Source organism: Vanessa cardui, chromosome 13 (assembly GCF_905220365.1).
Source record: "Vanessa cardui chromosome 13, ilVanCard2.1, whole genome shotgun sequence".
Lineage (NCBI taxonomy): Eukaryota > Metazoa > Arthropoda > Insecta > Lepidoptera > Nymphalidae > Vanessa > Vanessa cardui.
This window is the reverse complement of record NC_061135.1, coordinates 11,196,565-11,217,010: the sequence shown is the minus strand read 5'-3', so window position 1 is coordinate 11,217,010 and position 20,446 is coordinate 11,196,565. Positions and strand designations below refer to the sequence as shown.

Below are 20,446 nucleotides of genomic sequence, written 5' to 3'. Positions count from 1 at the left end.
ATTATAGCAACATCGTAATATCTGTCGTTGCGTCGGGAAATGTAAAGTCTTATAGATATTATTTAGTTTTTAGTAGGTTTTTCGCTTGCGTTAGCTTTGGTTGACACACGTGTTAGTGAGATATCTGTGTTTTTATATTAATTCTGTGTAACTTTTTTATGAATTTTCAGTGCAAATAGTTTAATTTTATGGTTTCTGGGTTTTACTAACATAATTCGGTTTCGGTAAGTGTTATTTACTTTTGATTATAGTTATAGTATATTAGTTAAGTTACAGTAGTTAGTTTATAATGGATGTTGATCCACCTCCCGAACCTCCTGATCCCGGGGGTTCAGAATGTCAAACTGATCCTCCAACATCCTCTTCTCGCAAACGCTCCGGCGATAAGTCTTCTTGCTCTCCTGATTCCTCTTCAAAGAAAACAGTTATCCACCCTTCTACCGCTAGTGCCTCTATCCAGAATGTTTATGTTAATCCTTCCTTTATTGATGGCCCAAAAAGTTACACGGATGACGACAAAGGTCCCTTCATTGTCCACGTCTCTCGGGAAGTAGCTGATCCAGCTGCAGGTAATTCAATTAGAGCCATTAAATTCGGACAATTTCTTCATAAGCACAAGATTGGTTCTATTATGAATGATGGTGTCAAGAATGTTGGAAGGAACAAAATTGAAATTCAGTTTGCTTCAGCACAAGCTGCAAATAGTTTTTTAAAGAACCCAGTCTTAGCATTGTGTAAGTATACGGCTAGCCTTCCTACTTATAACATTACCAGAATGGGACTAATAAAAGGCATCCCAGTGGACTGGTCTATGGAGGATCTCATTGAATCAATTGAGCTTCCTCATGGATGTGGGGAAGTAATAAAATTGAGGCGTCTTAACCGGAAGACTATTAACGAAGGAGTTGTGTCTTGGGTACCAACTCAATCGGTAGTCATAACTTTTAAAGGTCAAATCCTTCCTAGCAAAATATATTCATTTCATACATCCCTTCCCGTTGAAATATACAATCTCCCCACAATAATATGTTTAAACTGTTGTCGTTATGGCCACGTTCGGACTCAGTGTAGATCTACTCCCAGGTGCTTTAAATGTTCTCAATCTCATACGGGTGATTCGTGTGAGGTTATTAAAGATAATTCTACATGTTTACATTGTTCTGGCAAACACTTTGCCACAGATAAGGATTGCCCTGAGTATTCTCGTCAGCAATCAATTAAAATTGTAATGGCACAAGATAATGTCTCATACATGGAAGCTGCCTCTCGCTTCCCTAATGTCCGCAGATCCTATGCTGAGGTAGCAAAAGAGTTGTTCTCTGTTCCTGCATACGTCCCACCCACCCCTGGTCCTTCGAGGTCCACCCCTAGTCCTACTAAATCTTACAGACAAACCGTTGTCCGCTCTCCCTCCCCTAGACTTCCTCAAGGAAAGGGGTATGATAAACATGCCCATCAGGCCATAGTTGCCAATTGCCCCTCCTCCTCTCCTAATGGTTGCGCTCTAAACGTTCCTCAGCCTTCCCCACCTAATAATAATCCTAATTTATTGGAATTACTCACCAAAATCCTCCTAAATATCCTCAGTACATGTAATGATGTCCCATTACCGTCCAACGTTGCCAATGATTTATCCCAGCTATTTACAATCCTTAATAATGGCCCCAATCAGATTCCTTCAATGGAACTGTCAAAGCGTCCGTCGTAAGAAACCTGAACTCCTCTCACTTATTAATTCATTTAAACCTGTCATTATTGCCATCTCTGAGACATGGCTGATTCCCGGCTCTCGTTTTCGGGTACCGGGTTTCTCCTGTTTGAGGGATGACAGAAATGATGGGTATGCAGGTTGTGCCATCTTGATCAGGCACTCCATTCCCTTCTCCCAAATTTCCTTACCTCCTTTTAGCCAGCAAATCAATGCTGTAGCTATCAAAGCCTTCAACATCTCCTTTTTATCTATCTACATTCCTCATCCTAACCCTTCACTTGTTCCTGAATTACACTCCATTTTTTCTTCCCTCCCAAGCCCTGTTCTTGTTATGGGGGATTTTAATGCCCACCATACATTATGGGGTTCCTATTTCTGTGATGGATTTGCCCCCTTGTTGGTGGACATTGTTGATGATGTAAACTTTTGCATTCTCAATGATGGTTCGCCGACTCGTAGGGTTTATCCTAATCAGAATCCTAATTCTGCTATTGATTTATCCATAGCATCCCCATCCCTTTCCTCGCAAATATCTTGGAATATCCTTCCATCTACGTTTGGAAGTGATCATTTCCCTATCCTTCTTTCATTAAACAACAGATCCATTGCTCCATCCAAATCCTCCCCTCTCCTTAAATATAAACTTAAAAATGCTAACTGGTTAGCATACTCTAACTCTATCGATGTCATGTTAAGCTCCCTCCCTGATTTTGTGAACGGTGAAAATGCTCTTGCTTACTACGAGCTTTTTCTTAATATTATTAAATCCTCTGCTGATTCCCATTTCCCACAAAAAAATCTTAATAAAAAAATTTGCATCTCTCCGCCTTGGTGGGATGAAGAGTGTAATTCCTTGGTCCAACAGAGATCTGAAGCCGAAGAGTCATATAATGTATCTATGACTTCACAAAATTTTATCAAATATCAGCATATAGATGCCAAAATTAAAAAACTATTTTCCAGAAAGAAAAAACAGGGATGGACCAATTTCTGTGAATCCCTTAGTCCTCGGTCTCCCCCTCAAACAGTTTGGAGAAATCTTAAGAGATTTCGCCGCTCCCTCGATTCTGATAACCCAAACGCCTATAATCCATCCGTATGGCTTAATGATTTTACTACCAAACTTGCTCCCCCCTTTGTTCCATGTCGGGATAGTTTTATAAATTTTACTCAATCATCCTCCTCAGATGATATGGATAGTCCGTTTACTATCTCAGAGCTACACACAGCTCTGAACGGACTGAAGGACTCGTCACCAGGGGAAGATGGCGTGCCCTACTCCTTTATAATAAACCTCAGTGATAAAGCTAAATGCGTCTATCTGAATATAATTAATGCTTTTTTCTCAACAGGAATCGTCCCGGAATCTTGGAAGTCCCAAATTATTATCCCCATACTAAAACCGGGAAAAAGCCCTTTGGACCCCAATTCTTATAGACCCATTGCTTTATCGTCTACACTAGTGAAAGTTACTGAACATCTCCTAAAAAACCGTTTGGAATGGATAATGGAAAGCAGAAATATTCTCTCGCCCTCTCAATTTGGCTTTCGAAAGGGTTTGAGCACTCTTGATAGTCTCAGCATTCTTACGACAGACATTCGAATAGCCTTCTCTAACGGAGAGTACCTTGTGGGTGTTTTTCTAGATATTACTTCTGCATATGATAATGTTCTTCTTCCGGTACTCAGGCAAAAATTGCAACAGCTGAGTATCCCTCCGAGGATTACTCATTTCATATGTAATCTGCTTTTTTGCAGATCAATTTCTGTTAAATACCAAAATTGTATTCTTCCCCCCAGGATTGTCTGGAAAGGTCTCCCGCAAGGTTCAGTCCTTAGCCCTCTGCTTTATAGCATTTATACCCATGATCTCGAATTGTCTGTGAATAATTTCTGTAACATACTTCAATATGCTGATGACATCGTTTTATATTTTAAATCTACATCTGTTGAAAATTTAACTTTGCGATTAAACTCTGCTTTACATTATCTTGACCTATGGCTCTCTGACCATGGCCTGTCTTTGTCTATTGATAAGACTCAGGCAGTTGTGTTCACTAGAAAAAGACAAATTCCTGTCTTCGACTTGTTTTTTGGGGATCAACGCATCAACTTTGCCAACAAGACGAAATTTCTAGGCATTATTCTCGACAACAAACTGAATGGAATTTGTCACTCTGAGCATGTTATTAAAAAATGTGAAAAGGGTATTAACGTCCTTAGAGCAGTCTCAGGAGTCTGGTGGGGAGCTCACCCCTATTCTCTTAAACTACTGTACAATGCAATAGTTCGTAGTCATTTAGACTACGGACTATTTGTCTTAGAACCACTTAGTAAATCCGTTTCTGAAAAACTTAATAAAATTCAATACAAATGCCTCAGAATAATCCTAGGAGCTATGAAAACTACTCCCACTAACGCTCTGCAGGTTGAATGTGTTGATCCTCCGCTTCAACTGAGAAGACAATTTTTATGCGACCGTTTTGTAGTAAAATCTTTACAGTTATCCTCTCATCCTCTTTGGTCCCGTCTAAGCGAACTGTCCCAACTCTGCGTTCGCTCTAGAAGTCCATCCTTATTATTAGACAGTTTTTTAAAATTTACTACACTCCCACATCCTATCTTAAGATTCCAGTCAAATCCTCTTTTTTCCACTCCATTTAGATCTCTTGTCTATAATCCGTCAATCATTACAGATCTTGGTCTCATTAAAGGGGCCCCTGATACAAACTCAAAATTTCAAAGATTTCTTCATCAAAATTGGTCAAATCATTTACTTATATTTACTGATGCCTCTAAACTATCCCCTGAAAGCTGCGTCGGCTCAGCCTGTTGGATCCCCAAATTCAAAATTGTCCTTCAATTTAAATCCCCTCCTGAATCATCCATCTTTACCGGTGAAGCGATTGCAATTTTAGAAGCCATCGTTTTTGTCCACTCCCATGACCTCAGACACACGATAATTTTGACAGACTCTTTGAGTTGTCTGTTGGCAATTAAGGAAAATCCGTTTCGTAGTAAACGAAAGTTTTTCATCATCCTTAAGATCAGGGAAGCATTGTTTTCTTGTCATCAAAAAGGGCTAGATTTATCGCTTGTCTGGATACCAAGCCATTCTGGTATTCCCGACAACGATGCAGCAGATTCATTTGCTAAATCTGCGATATCGACTGGCTCTCTTGATCATTTTAAAAACTCAACACAGGACTTGTGTGTTCTACCGAAAATTCATCTTGTTAAATCCTGGAACTCTGTTTGGGAAGTTTCATCAAAATCTAAAGGTAGATTTTACGCAAGTCTACAACCAGTTATTCCGAGGCGACCTTGGTTTTCTCATCACAGGCAAGCTAAACGTTGGGTCACCACAACTATCTGCCGTTTACGCCTTGGACATGCATGTACGCCCGTTCATCTTTGTAAAATTAGAGTTAGAGATCACTCTTTGTGTGAATGTGGCCTTGACGAAGGTTCCTTATCCCATATACTGTTTTCTTGCCCCAATCTCCTCCACCCCGTATATGACGTTCTCCCTCCCAAAGTTTCTCGCCCTATTAATGTTGAATGTTTGTTAATGTGTGTGTTTAGTCCACTTTGTAAATTTTTATGTAAATATATTGAGCGTAATAAAATTAAGTTGTAAATATTTTTGTGATCGTTCTTATTTGATGTCTTAATAATATTGTAATATGTTTATCTAATTATTTATATATTGTATTGTTTTAGGTTATGGGTTAACAGAGAGTCTACTACTATTGTGCCCTTAAAATTAATTTAAGCCTGCAATCTCGACCGCACCGTTCAATCTCCATCGTGTCTTCTCCATCGCACGTGACATTGGCGAAATAATCTGTGCTCTCTTGGCACAAATAAAAGCCATATATTAAAAAAAAAAAAAAAAATAGTTTTTAGTAATTCTATCGTTTTCATGAACCATTGCTTGTAATGGTATTTTTTACAAAATAATTTGTAAATAATAAGTCAGCTGTTAGTATAGTGGTGATATAAAAGTATGACAAATTATTTAACTTGTTCGTAATCTGTGCGTGTAATGTTTGTAAGGATGATTGTTATCAAGTCGAAGTGAAATGAACGCTGATCATGAGGATAATATGTAATGTAACTATATTTCGACGTCCACAGCTCCTCATTTGATATATTTTATTCAATATATATTCAAATATTAGTTGGTTAACGGTAAACTGGGTCACCAGTGGATAAACTTATTAAACCATATTGATTACAATGAATGAGAAAAAGTTGGTGCAGAATTTTAAGAGTTACATCAATGTATCGCCTATGGTAACTATATATTATCTCCCGCTGATATACAATTTAGAGCTAGTTTGCAAATTTGTTTTTTATTAAAAATACTAGTGAAAATAATTTACGTTATTATTTTTTTATTGTAAATAAACAAATTTTTGTAACCGTTCAATATTTTTTTAGAATAATGGAGATAAAAATGGATCTATTCAAGAGCTGAAACCAAAACTTCTCAATGGTGAGTTACTTTTATTTTAATTTCTCATAATTTAATGATCCAATTTTTAAAAAACAATAGGAATGTTAGTCATAAATATTTTTATATCTATAAAATACATAATTTCGTAACAATATATTACAAATATTTATTAATTATAGACATCATTATAAAAATAATGATAGATAATTATTTATATTGTGTCAGTTGAAATTGATCATACATCATTGATATATTGATACATAACATTACAAGCTAAACCAGTTTTTTTGTATTACATATAGTCAATATTTGATACAGCAAATACGTATGTTACACGTTTTTGAATGTTATCTAATAATTATCATTAGTAGTACTTTACAAACAAACCTGATGAATTTATTAGTATGGACACATTTTAAGATTTGAATACCAATAAAAAAAAGACCTATAAATAAACCATCCCTTAACCTTAAAGGATTAATTAACGTCATGATGCAATATAGCTCACTAGTAATTTTTAACATCGTCGCTTGTATTGTAATAATAAGTATCACATTTAACGAATGTTTATAATAAAAACATCTTCAATAAGGCTATTTGTTTTGTACATATAAATGTGTCTCATAATTTAATTCACTTTGGCCTATGCTCAATAGTATTCTGCACATAGTATTAAACACTGTGTTAATGCAACACACTTGTTAATTTTCTTTTGCATAAAAAGTTGTTTTGATTTCAAGTAAAATTAATAAGTTCAGAGCAAAATTAAATGGAACTATAATGATTTAAAATACAATAGAATATTATATTTTCAGTCTTATGTTTTTGTCAACATCTAACTTGTGAAATTTTGATAACCAATTTAAAGTGAAATGCAAATTTTTATACATATATCCTATTAATAATACATATAATATTCAATGTTACATGTCATATCCTGCATTGAATTTTGAGTCTATTCTTAATTAGCTCTACAGGTTTAGTTAGTGTAAAAGATCAAACAGTGCACTCAATATACAAACACTATGAGTTAAATGAAATTATTGTTTACAAATAAAAATGCATTGCACTGTTAGCAAGGGCAGTAGGTAGTTATCAATAAATTTAATAGTTATTTATAAATAAATGACTAATAATAATAATAAATGAGAGTTAAGATAATTTTTTATTTTTATTATTATCAATGTGTTTTAAAGTTGAAGTATTTATAATTATTTATTGGTTAATATATTAAATGTGATATCATATTCAATTTGATTTAGACTGTAATAAAATGAAGCCATATGTATTCTATAGTTCAACCTAATTAATCCAATTAAACAGATCATTTGACACCATCATTTGATATATAACACCTAACTTGTATTAGTCCGTGTGGTTCTTTTTAAATAACTGGTGTCCCGTCCCAATTTTGCACTTGTGGAATAGGGGGTTGAGATAATGGATATTGTTCAAAATTTTGAGTCTTAAACTATCAAATGTTATAACGCAATACATATCAAGCTATATGCTTTTAATGGTCTAATACATATCAATCATATTTGCAAGAAACCGGAATAATAAATAAAAATGTCATATAATAACTAGACATAATGTTCGTTGGAGTTCATGCAGGTAAGTTCTTAGTCTTACTGCTTATTTTTGCAAACACAGTTTCGTATTGATAATATAACAATTACCAAATATTTAGTTAGGGTATTGTATTCCTTTTCTCTATTATTTTTTTTTAAATATTGTATCATTGAAATGATAAATAATAAATTAATTTATGTACATAATTTCAAGATAAAGTCTAACTAAAACTTTTTAATACCATAAATTAAATGTGATGACACCAGCTTAGTATAAAACTGAATGATTCACCACAAAAGCTCCGAAACCATAAATCCAATTGACTTTAAATTTAACGTAGATACTCTTTTCGCGCTTAGAAAGGATATTTGGAAATTTCAACTTCAGAAGGGGAAGTGGGATAACATAATATGAATTTTACCCAAACAAAGTCGGGACAGCTAACTAGTTAAATATGTAAACATTAATTAAAAAAATTAAAACAAACAAGTGTTTCTAGTCAGGCAAAAAATGGCAATATCATTAAATAACGTGTTGCTAACAAGTTAGAACACATTTGTGATGATGTAAATGATAACAATAACTCAATTACGTATGCGTTACATGCGGCTAACTGTATCGCCATTTATATATATTAGTCCGTACATAAACAGCTCGCATGCGGCAGACAAGTTTATGAATGCAATTTTGAACCTTATGCCTTGTAGTTAGAGTTCGAATCGGTACAGGTATGTGCAAGCCATATAAATTATGGTAGTGCTAGAAAAATATAGGAAGCAACGTCCTATCGTTGTCAGTTAATAGTGTTATGTTAGTCTGTTGACATGGGGGTGCTCAGACCAGGTATTTAACGTTTGCACTGCTTTTATTTTAATCATAATTATAAGAGTAAGATACTATTTTTCAATAAAAAAATTCAAGTTCAAATTACTGCTTCTAATTCCTCCAATGGCTTCTTATACCAAAAGTGTAATATTAGAAGTACGTCCCAAAAATGCTACCTGCATTAACTTAGTTTCTAAGACTTCTTTTAAAATGTTGTGTATAAAATTAAAATTAATTTATCTATCTACGTATATAAATATCTACCGTTAACTATTTTGTATAAGTTAATTTATATTGTAACGGTTAAGTTAACGTGAAGTCACACGCGTAGTCTAAAAATAATCGCATCAAAAATTCCCCGAAAGTGTCTTACATCATAATGGATGTTAAATTCGCATCTTTGCGATCCGACTTGGGGAATAACATTAGTCACCGTGTTGGTATTTTGACTGTATTTATAATTTCCTTATATGTATTATCTACTTACCGCGACGTCACGATATGTCTACTTATATTTAGATTGGATTGCCTGTTTGTATATATTAAAACAACCGCTTTTTACTAAATGCACTTGTATTCATGTATACGGCGCATGCATCAAAATATCATTTTTTACAATTCTTATCTATCTGTTAGTTTTGTTAATGAGTGGATTGATTTTGACGGGACTTTCTATGGCAGACAGCGAATGTAATGATGCCAGCCCTCACATGCCATCACTCTTCCGTTAAGTCGAAATAAAATCTATAAACCTCAATATTTATATATTGGTTAGGCAGGCGTGCTCATTTGTTACCTGATGGTGAATGCCGAATAATGACGCATTGGTCAAACAGTGCTGTTGTTAAAATTAATCTAAGAATCATCGCCACCCAGGTTGCGAAATAAGGGGCATAACAGTCCCTTGTACCTGTATTTACTCTGGCTTGCTCACCCATCAAACCGGAACACAACATTTTTTTGTTTATCATTTTATTCCTTTTACAAATAGGTATCTCTTAATCCAAATGAATCAATAGTACGATAATGATAATTAATTTTGTATTTTTATTATATCGTAAGTAACATTCTACAAGTAGAAAATAAATAATATACAATGTATCCTTAGTCAAAACCTCCCAAAAATAGATTAAATAAGTTTAAAATAAAAATTTATAATGCCGAGATACGCTTCAACTTATGTACATTATATATTTATAGTAGCAAGAGTTCCTAATTTTTTATATAAATATTTATTTAGTTACAATACCTAATTGTATGTTTATAACTTTTACTGTTTAGTATTTAATACTTTCATTTTACCGTTAGAAATAATAAAATACAAACGGATAAGTACGACTAGAAGTTATGCTTCATTGAGTTCACGGTTGCGCATAGTGGCCGTAGGCTTATCATTAGATAATTTTTAAGTAGTTAAGCAAAAATTAATTTTTAGGATATGTAATTGATAAGCGTACTCCATCTTTGTGTTTATTGAAATAACACATATGTAAGAATTATCTTTTATTTTATGAATCGTTTAATCAATTTATTAATTGTATGTAGATTGCAGATATGTTTATATATCGATTGAAGATCTGCCCTTTAGAGCGTTCCAAAATTATTGTCATTATGCTATTTGCACTATTATGTATTTCAGACTCTAATACTAATTTCACGGTCATTGCAACTTACGCCAATTATGTTATTGTTAAAAATTGTAACTAGTTCAATGTTAACCTTCAAGGCTAACAGAGAAACGCCTCTAAAAATTGGTGCATAGACTCATTTGATCAATATTGTTACATAAAAATTGTCGAAAAAAAATCTGTATCCATCAAATATTCTGTTTAATAAACCATAACTTGACTCACAAAAACATTTGAAACATGACAAGTTGAAATTAAACCTTCACAATCAACTGTTAGGCTGGTGTACAAAATATTGATATGATTTGCTCATGGTACTTTTAGAAATAATTGTATCGCGTCAGCTACTAATTTTAAAATGCACTAAAACTGACCACTAAAAAATCGTTATAAAATGAGTCCATTAAGTAAATTGAATATTTTATATTTTAAACAATATGATACGGAGAGAGAGCTGAATTGTTCGCTTAAAAATAATTTGAAAGACCACAAATAAAAATTTTGACGAACTGTCTCTGTGTTTTTACAGCGTTTATCAAATGTTTGAAATACTAAAATAACTCGGGCTAATATTCAGATTTCCGATAAATGCACCCGGGGCGCTGAAGATCTAAAGACTGACTTTCGTTTTAAAAACCAAGCAAAAACATTACCGGTTCTGCGTTCTTTTTGTATGTCGATCGACGAGGATTTGCGATAGCGAATCAATTCAATGAGTCGATTTTTTAAGGTTTAATTTAAATTTAATAAACTGATTCCATCCCATAACATAAGATGTACTAATATGGAAAACTGGTTGAACCATTGTTTCTTTATACCACCATAACAAATAATAACAATGCATTTTTTAGTTTTCTACAAAGTTTTATAAAGATAAAAATTTATTATTTTGTCCGTTTTCAAACAGCAAAAATTTAAACTTTTGTTTTTTGAATACTTTGGATACTTATAATACGATTCTAACTATAAATGTTCTGCGTGATTATCGAAATAATGCTCTTTCGTCTTACGAATGATGATAGAAAAAGATAATTCAGTGTGTTATTAAACAGCCGTAAAACAAAGTGAGATGGAGGGCACTAAGTGCTTTCTGTTAATGACCATAATATGAAAACAAAGCAAGCTTTTGTCACTTAAATCTGGTTTTATCCAGTATAAATATTCATTTACAAATATCGCATTGTGATAGAGAATTATAGTACTATTAATAAATCACATTTTATCTTTTTTATTAATCTGTTTTCTCCTTTGTCGTATATTCAACCTTACAACTATTTTTTTAATCATTTACATTTTTCTATATAAATACTCGGTCATTTACCTTACATGCATATTCATATATAACCTTTTTACTTACTTTTCGATACAGAATTTTACACATACATATATGTATGTTTAATAGTATATATTTCAATCAAAGATTTTGGTCACTTCTTGAAGTAACTTTATTAATTATTTCCGATACTTAGCAACTGAATGACCAGTGTTTATTTTATGGTCAAATATTATGATTCTTAGGAGAGCTCGTGGTTGGAGCGGCGCACAGCGTTGTTATGCTGGCGCCTCTGAGCGAACGGGATCGTGGAAGATTCGGGTCTCTTTTCGTCACAAACTACAAGTTGTCCTTCATACCGATCGATAGCTCGAGCAATGACGTGAGTATTATTTGGTTTCCCCCAAATGTATTTTTAATTTCAGCGTCACGATCAAAAATACGTAAACATACCGATTGCGTATACCTAGTTGATTATTAGATCAAGAAGATTTTATAGGTGAAGATAGATTATTTATTTAATTTATCATAAAAGTTTAACATTTCTCGTACATATTTCAAATAAACATAACAGTATGGATAACTGGAACATTCTTAATGAAACAGATGAATAATAGGCAACCGCATTCAAAAATAGAAAATTTAAAGCACCGCAGTGGTCAAAATACAAAACTTTAGGCTTAGAGTCTAGAGTCACTCTATAATACCCACTCGGGTGCAATCATTTACAAATCGATTATATAAACATCTTGTAAAATTAACAGTAACAGCTAAGTCTATGCTGCATATGCATATGTTCAAGAGCATAATTGATATTACTTAATACTCAAAAAAATTGTTATTTGATATAAGTTTTATCAGCTGAATGCGAAACTGCCTATTATAACCTATTATATATTAATTATATGTATGAGATATTGATAAATAAATTTTTGAAAAGGTTTTTCCAGCCTCACTTGAGGATATTTTGCAAAATATCAGTCATTTTTACTTTTTAGGAGTATGGCCAAAGAAATCAGCTTGTAGGTACTTTCGACGTACCGTTGACGGGCGTCGGTGCGTTATGGCAGACCGACGGTGGGCCCATACGGCGCAGGAGACTGCTTCCACGTTCCGATGTACCTTCGAAATTAAAAGGACTACAAATTGTTTGTAAGGTAGCTAACATCTTAAATTAAAATTAAAGTAATTGCTTGGGTAAACCAAATTGGCATCTGTCCTTTGGTTGGTTTTGTGTTTTTAATAATAATTGCATTATTGAACCATATCAAAAATCCTTAAACATATTAGTATCGTATTCAAATACAATAAAAAAAGTGAATATAGAATATAATAACATTGAACGTATAATGTTTATATAGTGGCTTTTGTATTTTAAAATACGGCAATGTATGTTACAGAATATGAAAGTACTGACGTTCAACTTTGCGAACTCACCAATCGGCAGCGGGAGGAAAGTCGCAATGGCTCTGCTACACCATGCCTTTCCGAAACGCCACGACTTATTATTCGCATTCGAGTACCGAGAACCTTACTACCCGACGCTGCCCTCAGATCTGAATATGTTTCAAAGACCCGGAGACTGGAAGAGAGAGCTCGAAAGATGTGAATGTCCACATTGGAGAATCACCTGTATAAACGGAACGTCGGACGCGTTCATGCTCACAGCGGGCGAGACTCTAATCGTGCCCGGCTCGGTACTGGATTACAATCTAATAGAAGCGGCGAGGCACTTCAGGTCGGGTAGAGTGCCGATCTGGGTGTGGGGTCGGCCGGAGGGAGCGGCGCTACTGAGGAGCGGCGAGCTACTGCCGACGGAACAGTCAGCGACGGCCGAGAGCGTTCTCCTAGAACAAGTATGTAATCCATAATGACGGTGAACGATGTCGTGTGCGGTTGGTTTGACAGTCGAATCCCAAGGGGGACGGGCCTACAGCTACCGCTGTCCGCAGGTGCGGCGCTCGCACCCCAAGCTGACGCCGCCGCGCGTGCTGTACGTGTGCGGCGCGGCGGGCGCGGCGGGCGCGGGCGGCGCGGGCGGGGGGGGCGCGCTGCCGCCGCTGGCCGCGCTCGACGCCGCCTACAAGAAGCTGGCCGAGCTCTGCACGCCCACCACGCTCGCCGGCTTCTGGGTGAATATTATTACTACGTTTCGATATTCGATCCCAGAAAGCGTTCAAAATGCCTCTGTTGCCAAATTTAAAAAAATTATTAAGGAACGCTTGTGTGCAAAAGGTTAATATACAATTAATGAGTTTATGATCGATAGCACACCTTGGGAATGATACGATCGCCTCCTGGCTATTTCATCTCATATTAAATTGTATATTTATATAATACATAAGACAAACAAAAAAAAAAAAACCCGCTGAGTTTCTTTCGCCGGTTCTTCTCAGGTCAGGGTATTTTCTTTCCGAACCGGTGGTAGTGTTTCAATTGACCATCAATAAGAAAGTGTAATGCTTCTATATTGAATAAAGATATTTGAGTTTGAGTTGAGTTGAGTTTACGATCTTGGGATTGTAAATCGGTTCAGTCGCCGAAGTCGCCGAGGCTACCGCCGCCGCGGGTAGCCTCGGCGGTGAGTGTGTCGCGACAGTAGGTGTGTGTGCGCAGACGCAGGACTCGCAGTACTACTCGTTCCTGGAGTCGAGCCGCTGGCTGCGGCACGTGGCGGCGTGCCTGACGTTCGCGGACGAGGCGGCCGCGCAGCTGTCGCAGAACGTGTCCGTCGTGCTGCAGGAGGGTGAGTCACGACACACTTGGCGCTTGTTACCGCTAAACACCTGCATTGATGTTTTCCAATTGTTATGGCGGCTGTACATTCCCGGACGAGAGCGCTTGTACTGCCTCGCCGAGAACTTCACGCGAGTCGAGCACAACCCTGTACATTCTCGTTGGTTCAGTTGCGACTGCGTGCGTCGAGAACATGGACGCCTTGGAAGCTCAATGTTAACTGAAAGGCACGAGAATGTACAGTAGTGCTCTCGCCGTCGCTCGCGAGGCAAGCGAGACCCTTTGACTCGGGCGAATCATCACGAGAATAGGCGAGCGCTATCATGTACACTCTCGTACGAGAGCACTCGTCCAGGAGTGTACAGCCGCCATTAGGGTGACCGAGCCCATATTAAGACAGCCATACCTAATCATCAAAATAAATCGTAGTGTTAATGTCTGAAATCAAATCCTCACATTGCTAACCAAACATATCTATTCAATAATTATTATATGAATTAATTTGTAAAAACTGAAATGTTTCCGACACATTGAGCATGTTTGTCACTCGTGGTGCAGGTGACGGCGTGGACTACAGCGCGGTGGTGTCGTGCCTGACGCAACTATTGCTGGACGAGCACTACCGCACCATCTCGGGCTTCCAGTCGCTCATACAGAAGGAGTGGATCGCTCTGGGGCACCCGTTCTGTGACAGGTATGTGTATTATCGTGCGATCTTGTCACTAGCGAATTCGTTTTACGTTTCATTTTTATTTTATCAGCTACTAACGCTCCGTATACGCACGTGTGCAATACTCAAACTAAATATTCTACAAAATTTGTCCATTTACGACATCACGTTAAAATCATCTAAAATTATCAGTATTTTTTTTACTATATTGTCCATGTATTATATACAAAGACCTTTCGATCGAATCGCAATCTATTGAAAAAACCGCATCAAAATCCGTTGCTTAATTTTAAAGATCTAAGCATACATAGAGCAGACAGTAAGCGACTTTGTTTTATACTATGTAATGATTTAAAGTCAAACCACAATTTCAAATTAATAACAGTAAACAGTTCCATATTTATTTGAATTTGATATGCTAATTTCACTTCTATCATATTTTGACGACCTCCGTGGTCGAGTGGTGTCTACACCGGTTCTCATGGGTACGCCACTCTGAGGTCCCGGGTTCGATTCCCGGCCGAGTCGATGTAGATTACCATTAGTTTTCTATGTTGTCTTGGGTCTGGGTGTTTGTGGTACCGTCGTTACTTCTGATTTCCATAACACAAGTGCTTCAGCTACTTACATTGGGATCAGAGTAATGTATGTGATGTTGTCTCATATTTATATTTATATTTTATATTTACAGGCTCGGTCTTCCTCGGCCAGGTAATACAAAAGAAGAAACTGAGAAGGAACCAACAGCGCAAGTGGCGCCTGTGTTCCTACTGTTCCTGGATTGCACCTGGCAGCTACAGCGGCAGTTCCCCGCTGCCTTCCAGTTCACAGAGACCTACCTCACGACGCTCTGGGACTGCACGCACAACCATCTCTTCGATACATTCCTATTCAATTGCCCGAGGGATAGAGAACTCGCTGTGGCGAAGGTAAGAGCTCTCATGACAACGTGAAGAGACCACTAATAAATTTCATTAATACCTATCGGAGTCGAGATGGCCCAGCGGTTAGAACCCGTGCATTTTAACCGATGATTGCGGGTTCAAACCCAGGCAAGCACCGCTGATACATGTGCTTAATTTGTCTTTATAATTCATCTCGTGCTCAGCGGTGAAGGAAAACATCGTGAGGAAACCTGCATGTGACAAATTTCATAGAAATTCTGCCTCATGTGCATTCCACCAACCCGCATTGGAACAGCGTGGTGGAATATGTTCCAAACCTTCTCCTCAAAGAGAGAGGAGGCCTTTAGCCCAGCAGTGGGAATTTACAGGCTGTTGTTGTTGTTGTTGTTGTAATAAAAAATACCTATCGAGCTATTTGGTCGTAAGTACACCCGGTTTGATATTTATTATAATGTCTTCCCAATGATGCGTTCATTTTAATTTAAACTTAGCTTAAAGTGACCGAACAGCGAGGATTGATTTATTGACATGAATTCTTATGTTATTACGCGCTAAATGTCTGTATATACATAACTTGTATCTGATTATTTTCTTTTATAAATATTCGAAACAGATAAATAAAACAAGGCAAAAGATCATACAGCCATTAATAAATTAAAAATTATCATAATTTACAATTATATATATTTTTTAATTAAACAATATTCAAAAAACATAGTCATAATCAAAGCCACAAATACAGTGTCATCGGTAACTTTTATGTTCAGGATTTAAAAAAAGAATAATAACCTCTGTTTCCATTATATTTTATTAAAGTATATAAGATATTTAACTCCACTTGTGCTCCTACAAATTTTCCAGAACTTCGTGCAACGTCCGCTATGGGACTGGGAAGAGCAGTTCTCTGAGCAGGACATCGCTCTATTCTATAACCCGCTCTTCGGACAATCGACACCCTCGTCTCGACAAAGTGAGATTGGATTTAATGTACATACAAAACCAAACTATAATCATTATCTATCATCATTAATAAATGGCAAAGATATTCGATAACCTTCCTAACTAACCTAGCCAAATTTGGCAGTCGATTCGTTAGACACGATATCGCACTCTTGATTAAAACATCGATATAGCTCGAAATTTTAAATATTATCTTAATAGGCTATTTGACAATGCGAAAAATAAATTGTGAATTATTGTAATCAGTGTATATTATGAGTTTAAAAATTGTTATTTAACGTTGTAACGAAAGTTGAAAATAATAATTAATTTATTCAAAAATCCATAAATAAAAATGCATTTTTTCAAACGTTTGTCACGTGACACAAAACGCTCCTGATTGGCCGGGCTTATGATGAAGTCAATTTCTTGTTAACCTTGCTTTTCTACTATATACTATATCACAGATTAAAATACAAGAAAGTAACGTCAACAACCCCATTGCAGCGCCATATTGTCCAAGTAGCGTTTTTGCGCGCTATTTAAATATGGAATTTTTAATATGATATTTTTCGGCAAATATGTTCTAGAATTAAAAAAAAAACTTTTACTGCGTTCCTTAACTTTAATAAATAATATAAATGGATTTTAAACACTAGTCAAATAGTCTATTGTAAAATAGTGACTCAATTCTAAAAGGTTACATTCCGATACCTAAATAAGAGAGTCACAGCGAGCGGTGTGCGACTCTGCACCCGTGAGCGTCCACCCGAGACTAACGCTGTGTTGGGGCGGCAGGCGGGGCGGGTCGCTCGACGCGCCTGCAGCCGTGCGCGTCCGTGGGCGGCGTGGAGCTGTGGTCGCAGTGCTACGAGCGCTGGCTGCCGCCGCTCGACGCGCCGCGCGCCGGGCACGTGCAGTTCGTGCTGCAGCACGCCGCGCTGCGGGCTCAGGTACACCCCCCCCCCACACACACACACACACACACACACACACACGCGCGCGCGCGCCGCCCTCCAAGCAGCCGAGCCAGGTACGCAACACACGCACGCACACACGCACGCACACACGCACGCACACACACACGCACGCACATACACACGCACACATACATGCACGCGCCGCCCACCAAGCGCGCCGTACTCATTCCGTAACGTTTGCAGATACAGAAGCTGAACGAGAAGCTGTCCTCGCTGTCGATACTGAGCCGCCACTCGAACGGCTCGGAGGCGACGGAGGCGGCCGACGCTCCGCCGACGCCGCCGCCGACCGTGACGCGCTTCTTCCCGTTCAGCCTGCGGGGCACCTACGAGGTCAGCCGCAACCTGGACTCCATGCACGTGAGCCTCATCGACGCTAGTCAGCTGCTCGATTCGCAGTCTCTGCTCAACGCGCCGGATTAATTTCGAATATAGACCGGACTGTGTCGGCGTTTTCAAAGGACGTTTATTAAATATTGAGTGAGTATGACTGGGCATCCGCTGAGCCCGATTCCTTGACGTTGCCGCCGTGTGCTAAAGTAGAAAAAATGTAAAAATAATATTTTCAAATTAAGTAACGAGGACGTATGTTAATTATTTAATTAGATGTTAAATATTATTTTTTTAATGAACAACTTGTATTAAAGAAAATAGCTGTATTATATCAACATAATAGAAATAGTCATATGTAATCAAAATATTGAGGATAAAGCGATCAAGAGATTACATAGAACAAAAAGTAAATAGCTAAAGCCATTGTATCGAAAAGTATTAAATAGATTCTAATATATTTTGTTCAATGTACATGCGTAAGCCATGAAATATATGTACATAGGTGTTAAACTTAGCTGTAGATAAGATATGAGTTAAGGAATTGATTTGTATAACAATTCGTAGAAAGATGAATATTTTACCACTAAATATTTACATGAATATGGCAACATTAATATATTCCAATGCAAAAATAGTTACAATACAAAGTTATCTTGTTGCAGTGTTCCTGCATTTTTTTAAGTCAAATTCATTTAAATGCCGTGTGTTTATTTTAATTTTTAACATATCTTTATGTAATACATAACAATTTTTAACTGTTACCATGCTTGTTGTATTAACATTTTGTTATATCCTTTATAATTTAGTGACAACGCAGTTTTAAATCATTCATGTATCATTATACATATAATAATGCTTCAAAATCATAATTATTTATATCATTGAATATATACACTTATGTTAAAATATGTTTGGATATTTAAAGCGCGCACATGTTTACGTTATCTGGATATTCAGGAATGATTCATAACTGTGTTCTGAAAACAGGACCAAAATTATTTATTACGATTTTTTATGTCTATCATTATTTTCGTTGTAAATATGGCAGCTACCGAGCGTAATTTAGTTTGTTATTAATTTTAACAAAAATAATATATTTATAGTTTGAGTTTTAATGTATGTTAAGATAACGGAAAACACTATTTTGGCTGTTTATAAAAAATAATATTCAGTTATGTTAGTTGTATAGGTTTAAAATGTCAAACAAAAATACTTTTCAAAATTTTAGGGCTGGATGCGTGTGTGGATTTGAACGACGCTAAAGCGATTGCTACGACTAAGTGAGAAAACTTAAATTAAATCGATAACGTATTAATTCGATTCCATAAATGCATAAAAAATGTATTTCATGGAATATATAGAAGTACTCTCTGGAAATAAATATAGTGAATATATTTGAAAATTATAAAAATTATATTATAAATTATTGCGACATCGAAATAATTATACATAAGAATTGGCTGGACAAAATGGCAATTTAATTCAAATAATTGTTAATTGTTGAGCGAAGTTTACTTTTGATACATATTTATAATATTTTTGGAGTACTCAAACTTTAGGCGGGTCATATTATTATATTATATTTATACAAATCGATATTTTGGATAGAAAATTGATGTAACGCTAAAACGACTATGGTTTAAAAATTGTGCCATTTCATTATATGAATGTTCAGCTGAAAAAAAACTGTACGACTTAAGAGAAATAGAATCGACCCAGTGTTTATTAGCGATAGATGTAACATCTTCACCGTATTTGTTCTGTTGTTGAGTGTACCTGACAACGCAAAATGCAGAAATGTTCAAATAAAACAATTACCCCACTTGGAAGTTTTTTTAATCACCTAATAATTATTAACTTTGATCTCAACCGGGATCCATCAATTACAAGCTATAATACACAGCTAAAAACAAAACTAGTTAATCATAATTAATAAAATTGAATGGGGAAGATGCGATATTTTTATTTTTGTCTTGATTTTATAGAACTTCATATAGAATAGACCACAAGTATATTAAAAAATTAAAACACTGTAATTTACTCCAAAAAATACGGTTTCAAAATGTCAATTTAAATTTTCCCGCGAAAACGGAACTATATGTCGTATGACGTCACTCTTGTCTGTCACTGTCCCACTAGCTCACTCAGTGGCTTTCATACTTATGCATTTTTTCTCGACCTTCGAGATATTATTTGTAAAAATTTGAAACAAACTATGGATAGTCCGAGAAAAACCCGTGTTGACGATGTTTTGTGCTAATTTGTTTATCTACTTGAACATTATTTTCAAATAAAATGTATTTGGCCTGGAACTTCTGACACAAAACTGAGAAAAAAGTGGTTTCAAGCTATGAAGAGAAATCTGGAGTCTACTTTGACAAGCCAAACTTCCATTTTTATTCTCAAAACGCA

General features: G+C 36.1%; 1 protein-coding gene across 2 annotated transcripts; it reads left to right on the top strand.

Annotated features, from left to right (window-relative positions):
* The first annotated feature begins 5,616 nt into the window (after window positions 1–5,616).
* On the top strand, window positions 5,617–19,856 carry LOC124534561 (myotubularin-related protein 10-A). Of its 2 annotated transcripts, XM_047110469.1 has the most exons (12): window positions 5,617–6,010; window positions 6,158–6,212; window positions 11,717–11,853; window positions 12,470–12,628; window positions 12,872–13,327; window positions 13,424–13,603; window positions 14,088–14,217; window positions 14,766–14,901; window positions 15,569–15,806; window positions 16,644–16,752; window positions 17,520–17,674; window positions 17,885–19,856. In XM_047110469.1, the coding sequence occupies exons 1-12, from the start codon at window positions 5,954–5,956 to the stop codon at window positions 18,122–18,124; spliced, it is 2,052 nt and encodes a 683-aa protein (XP_046966425.1). In that variant the 5' UTR covers window positions 5,617–5,953; the 3' UTR covers window positions 18,125–19,856. The 2 variants fall into 2 exon arrangements, with proteins under 2 accessions (XP_046966425.1, XP_046966426.1); XM_047110470.1 differs by lacking the exons at window positions 5,617–6,010; window positions 6,158–6,212 and adding an exon at window positions 8,491–8,588.
* The last annotated feature ends 590 nt before the right edge of the window (window positions 19,857–20,446 follow it).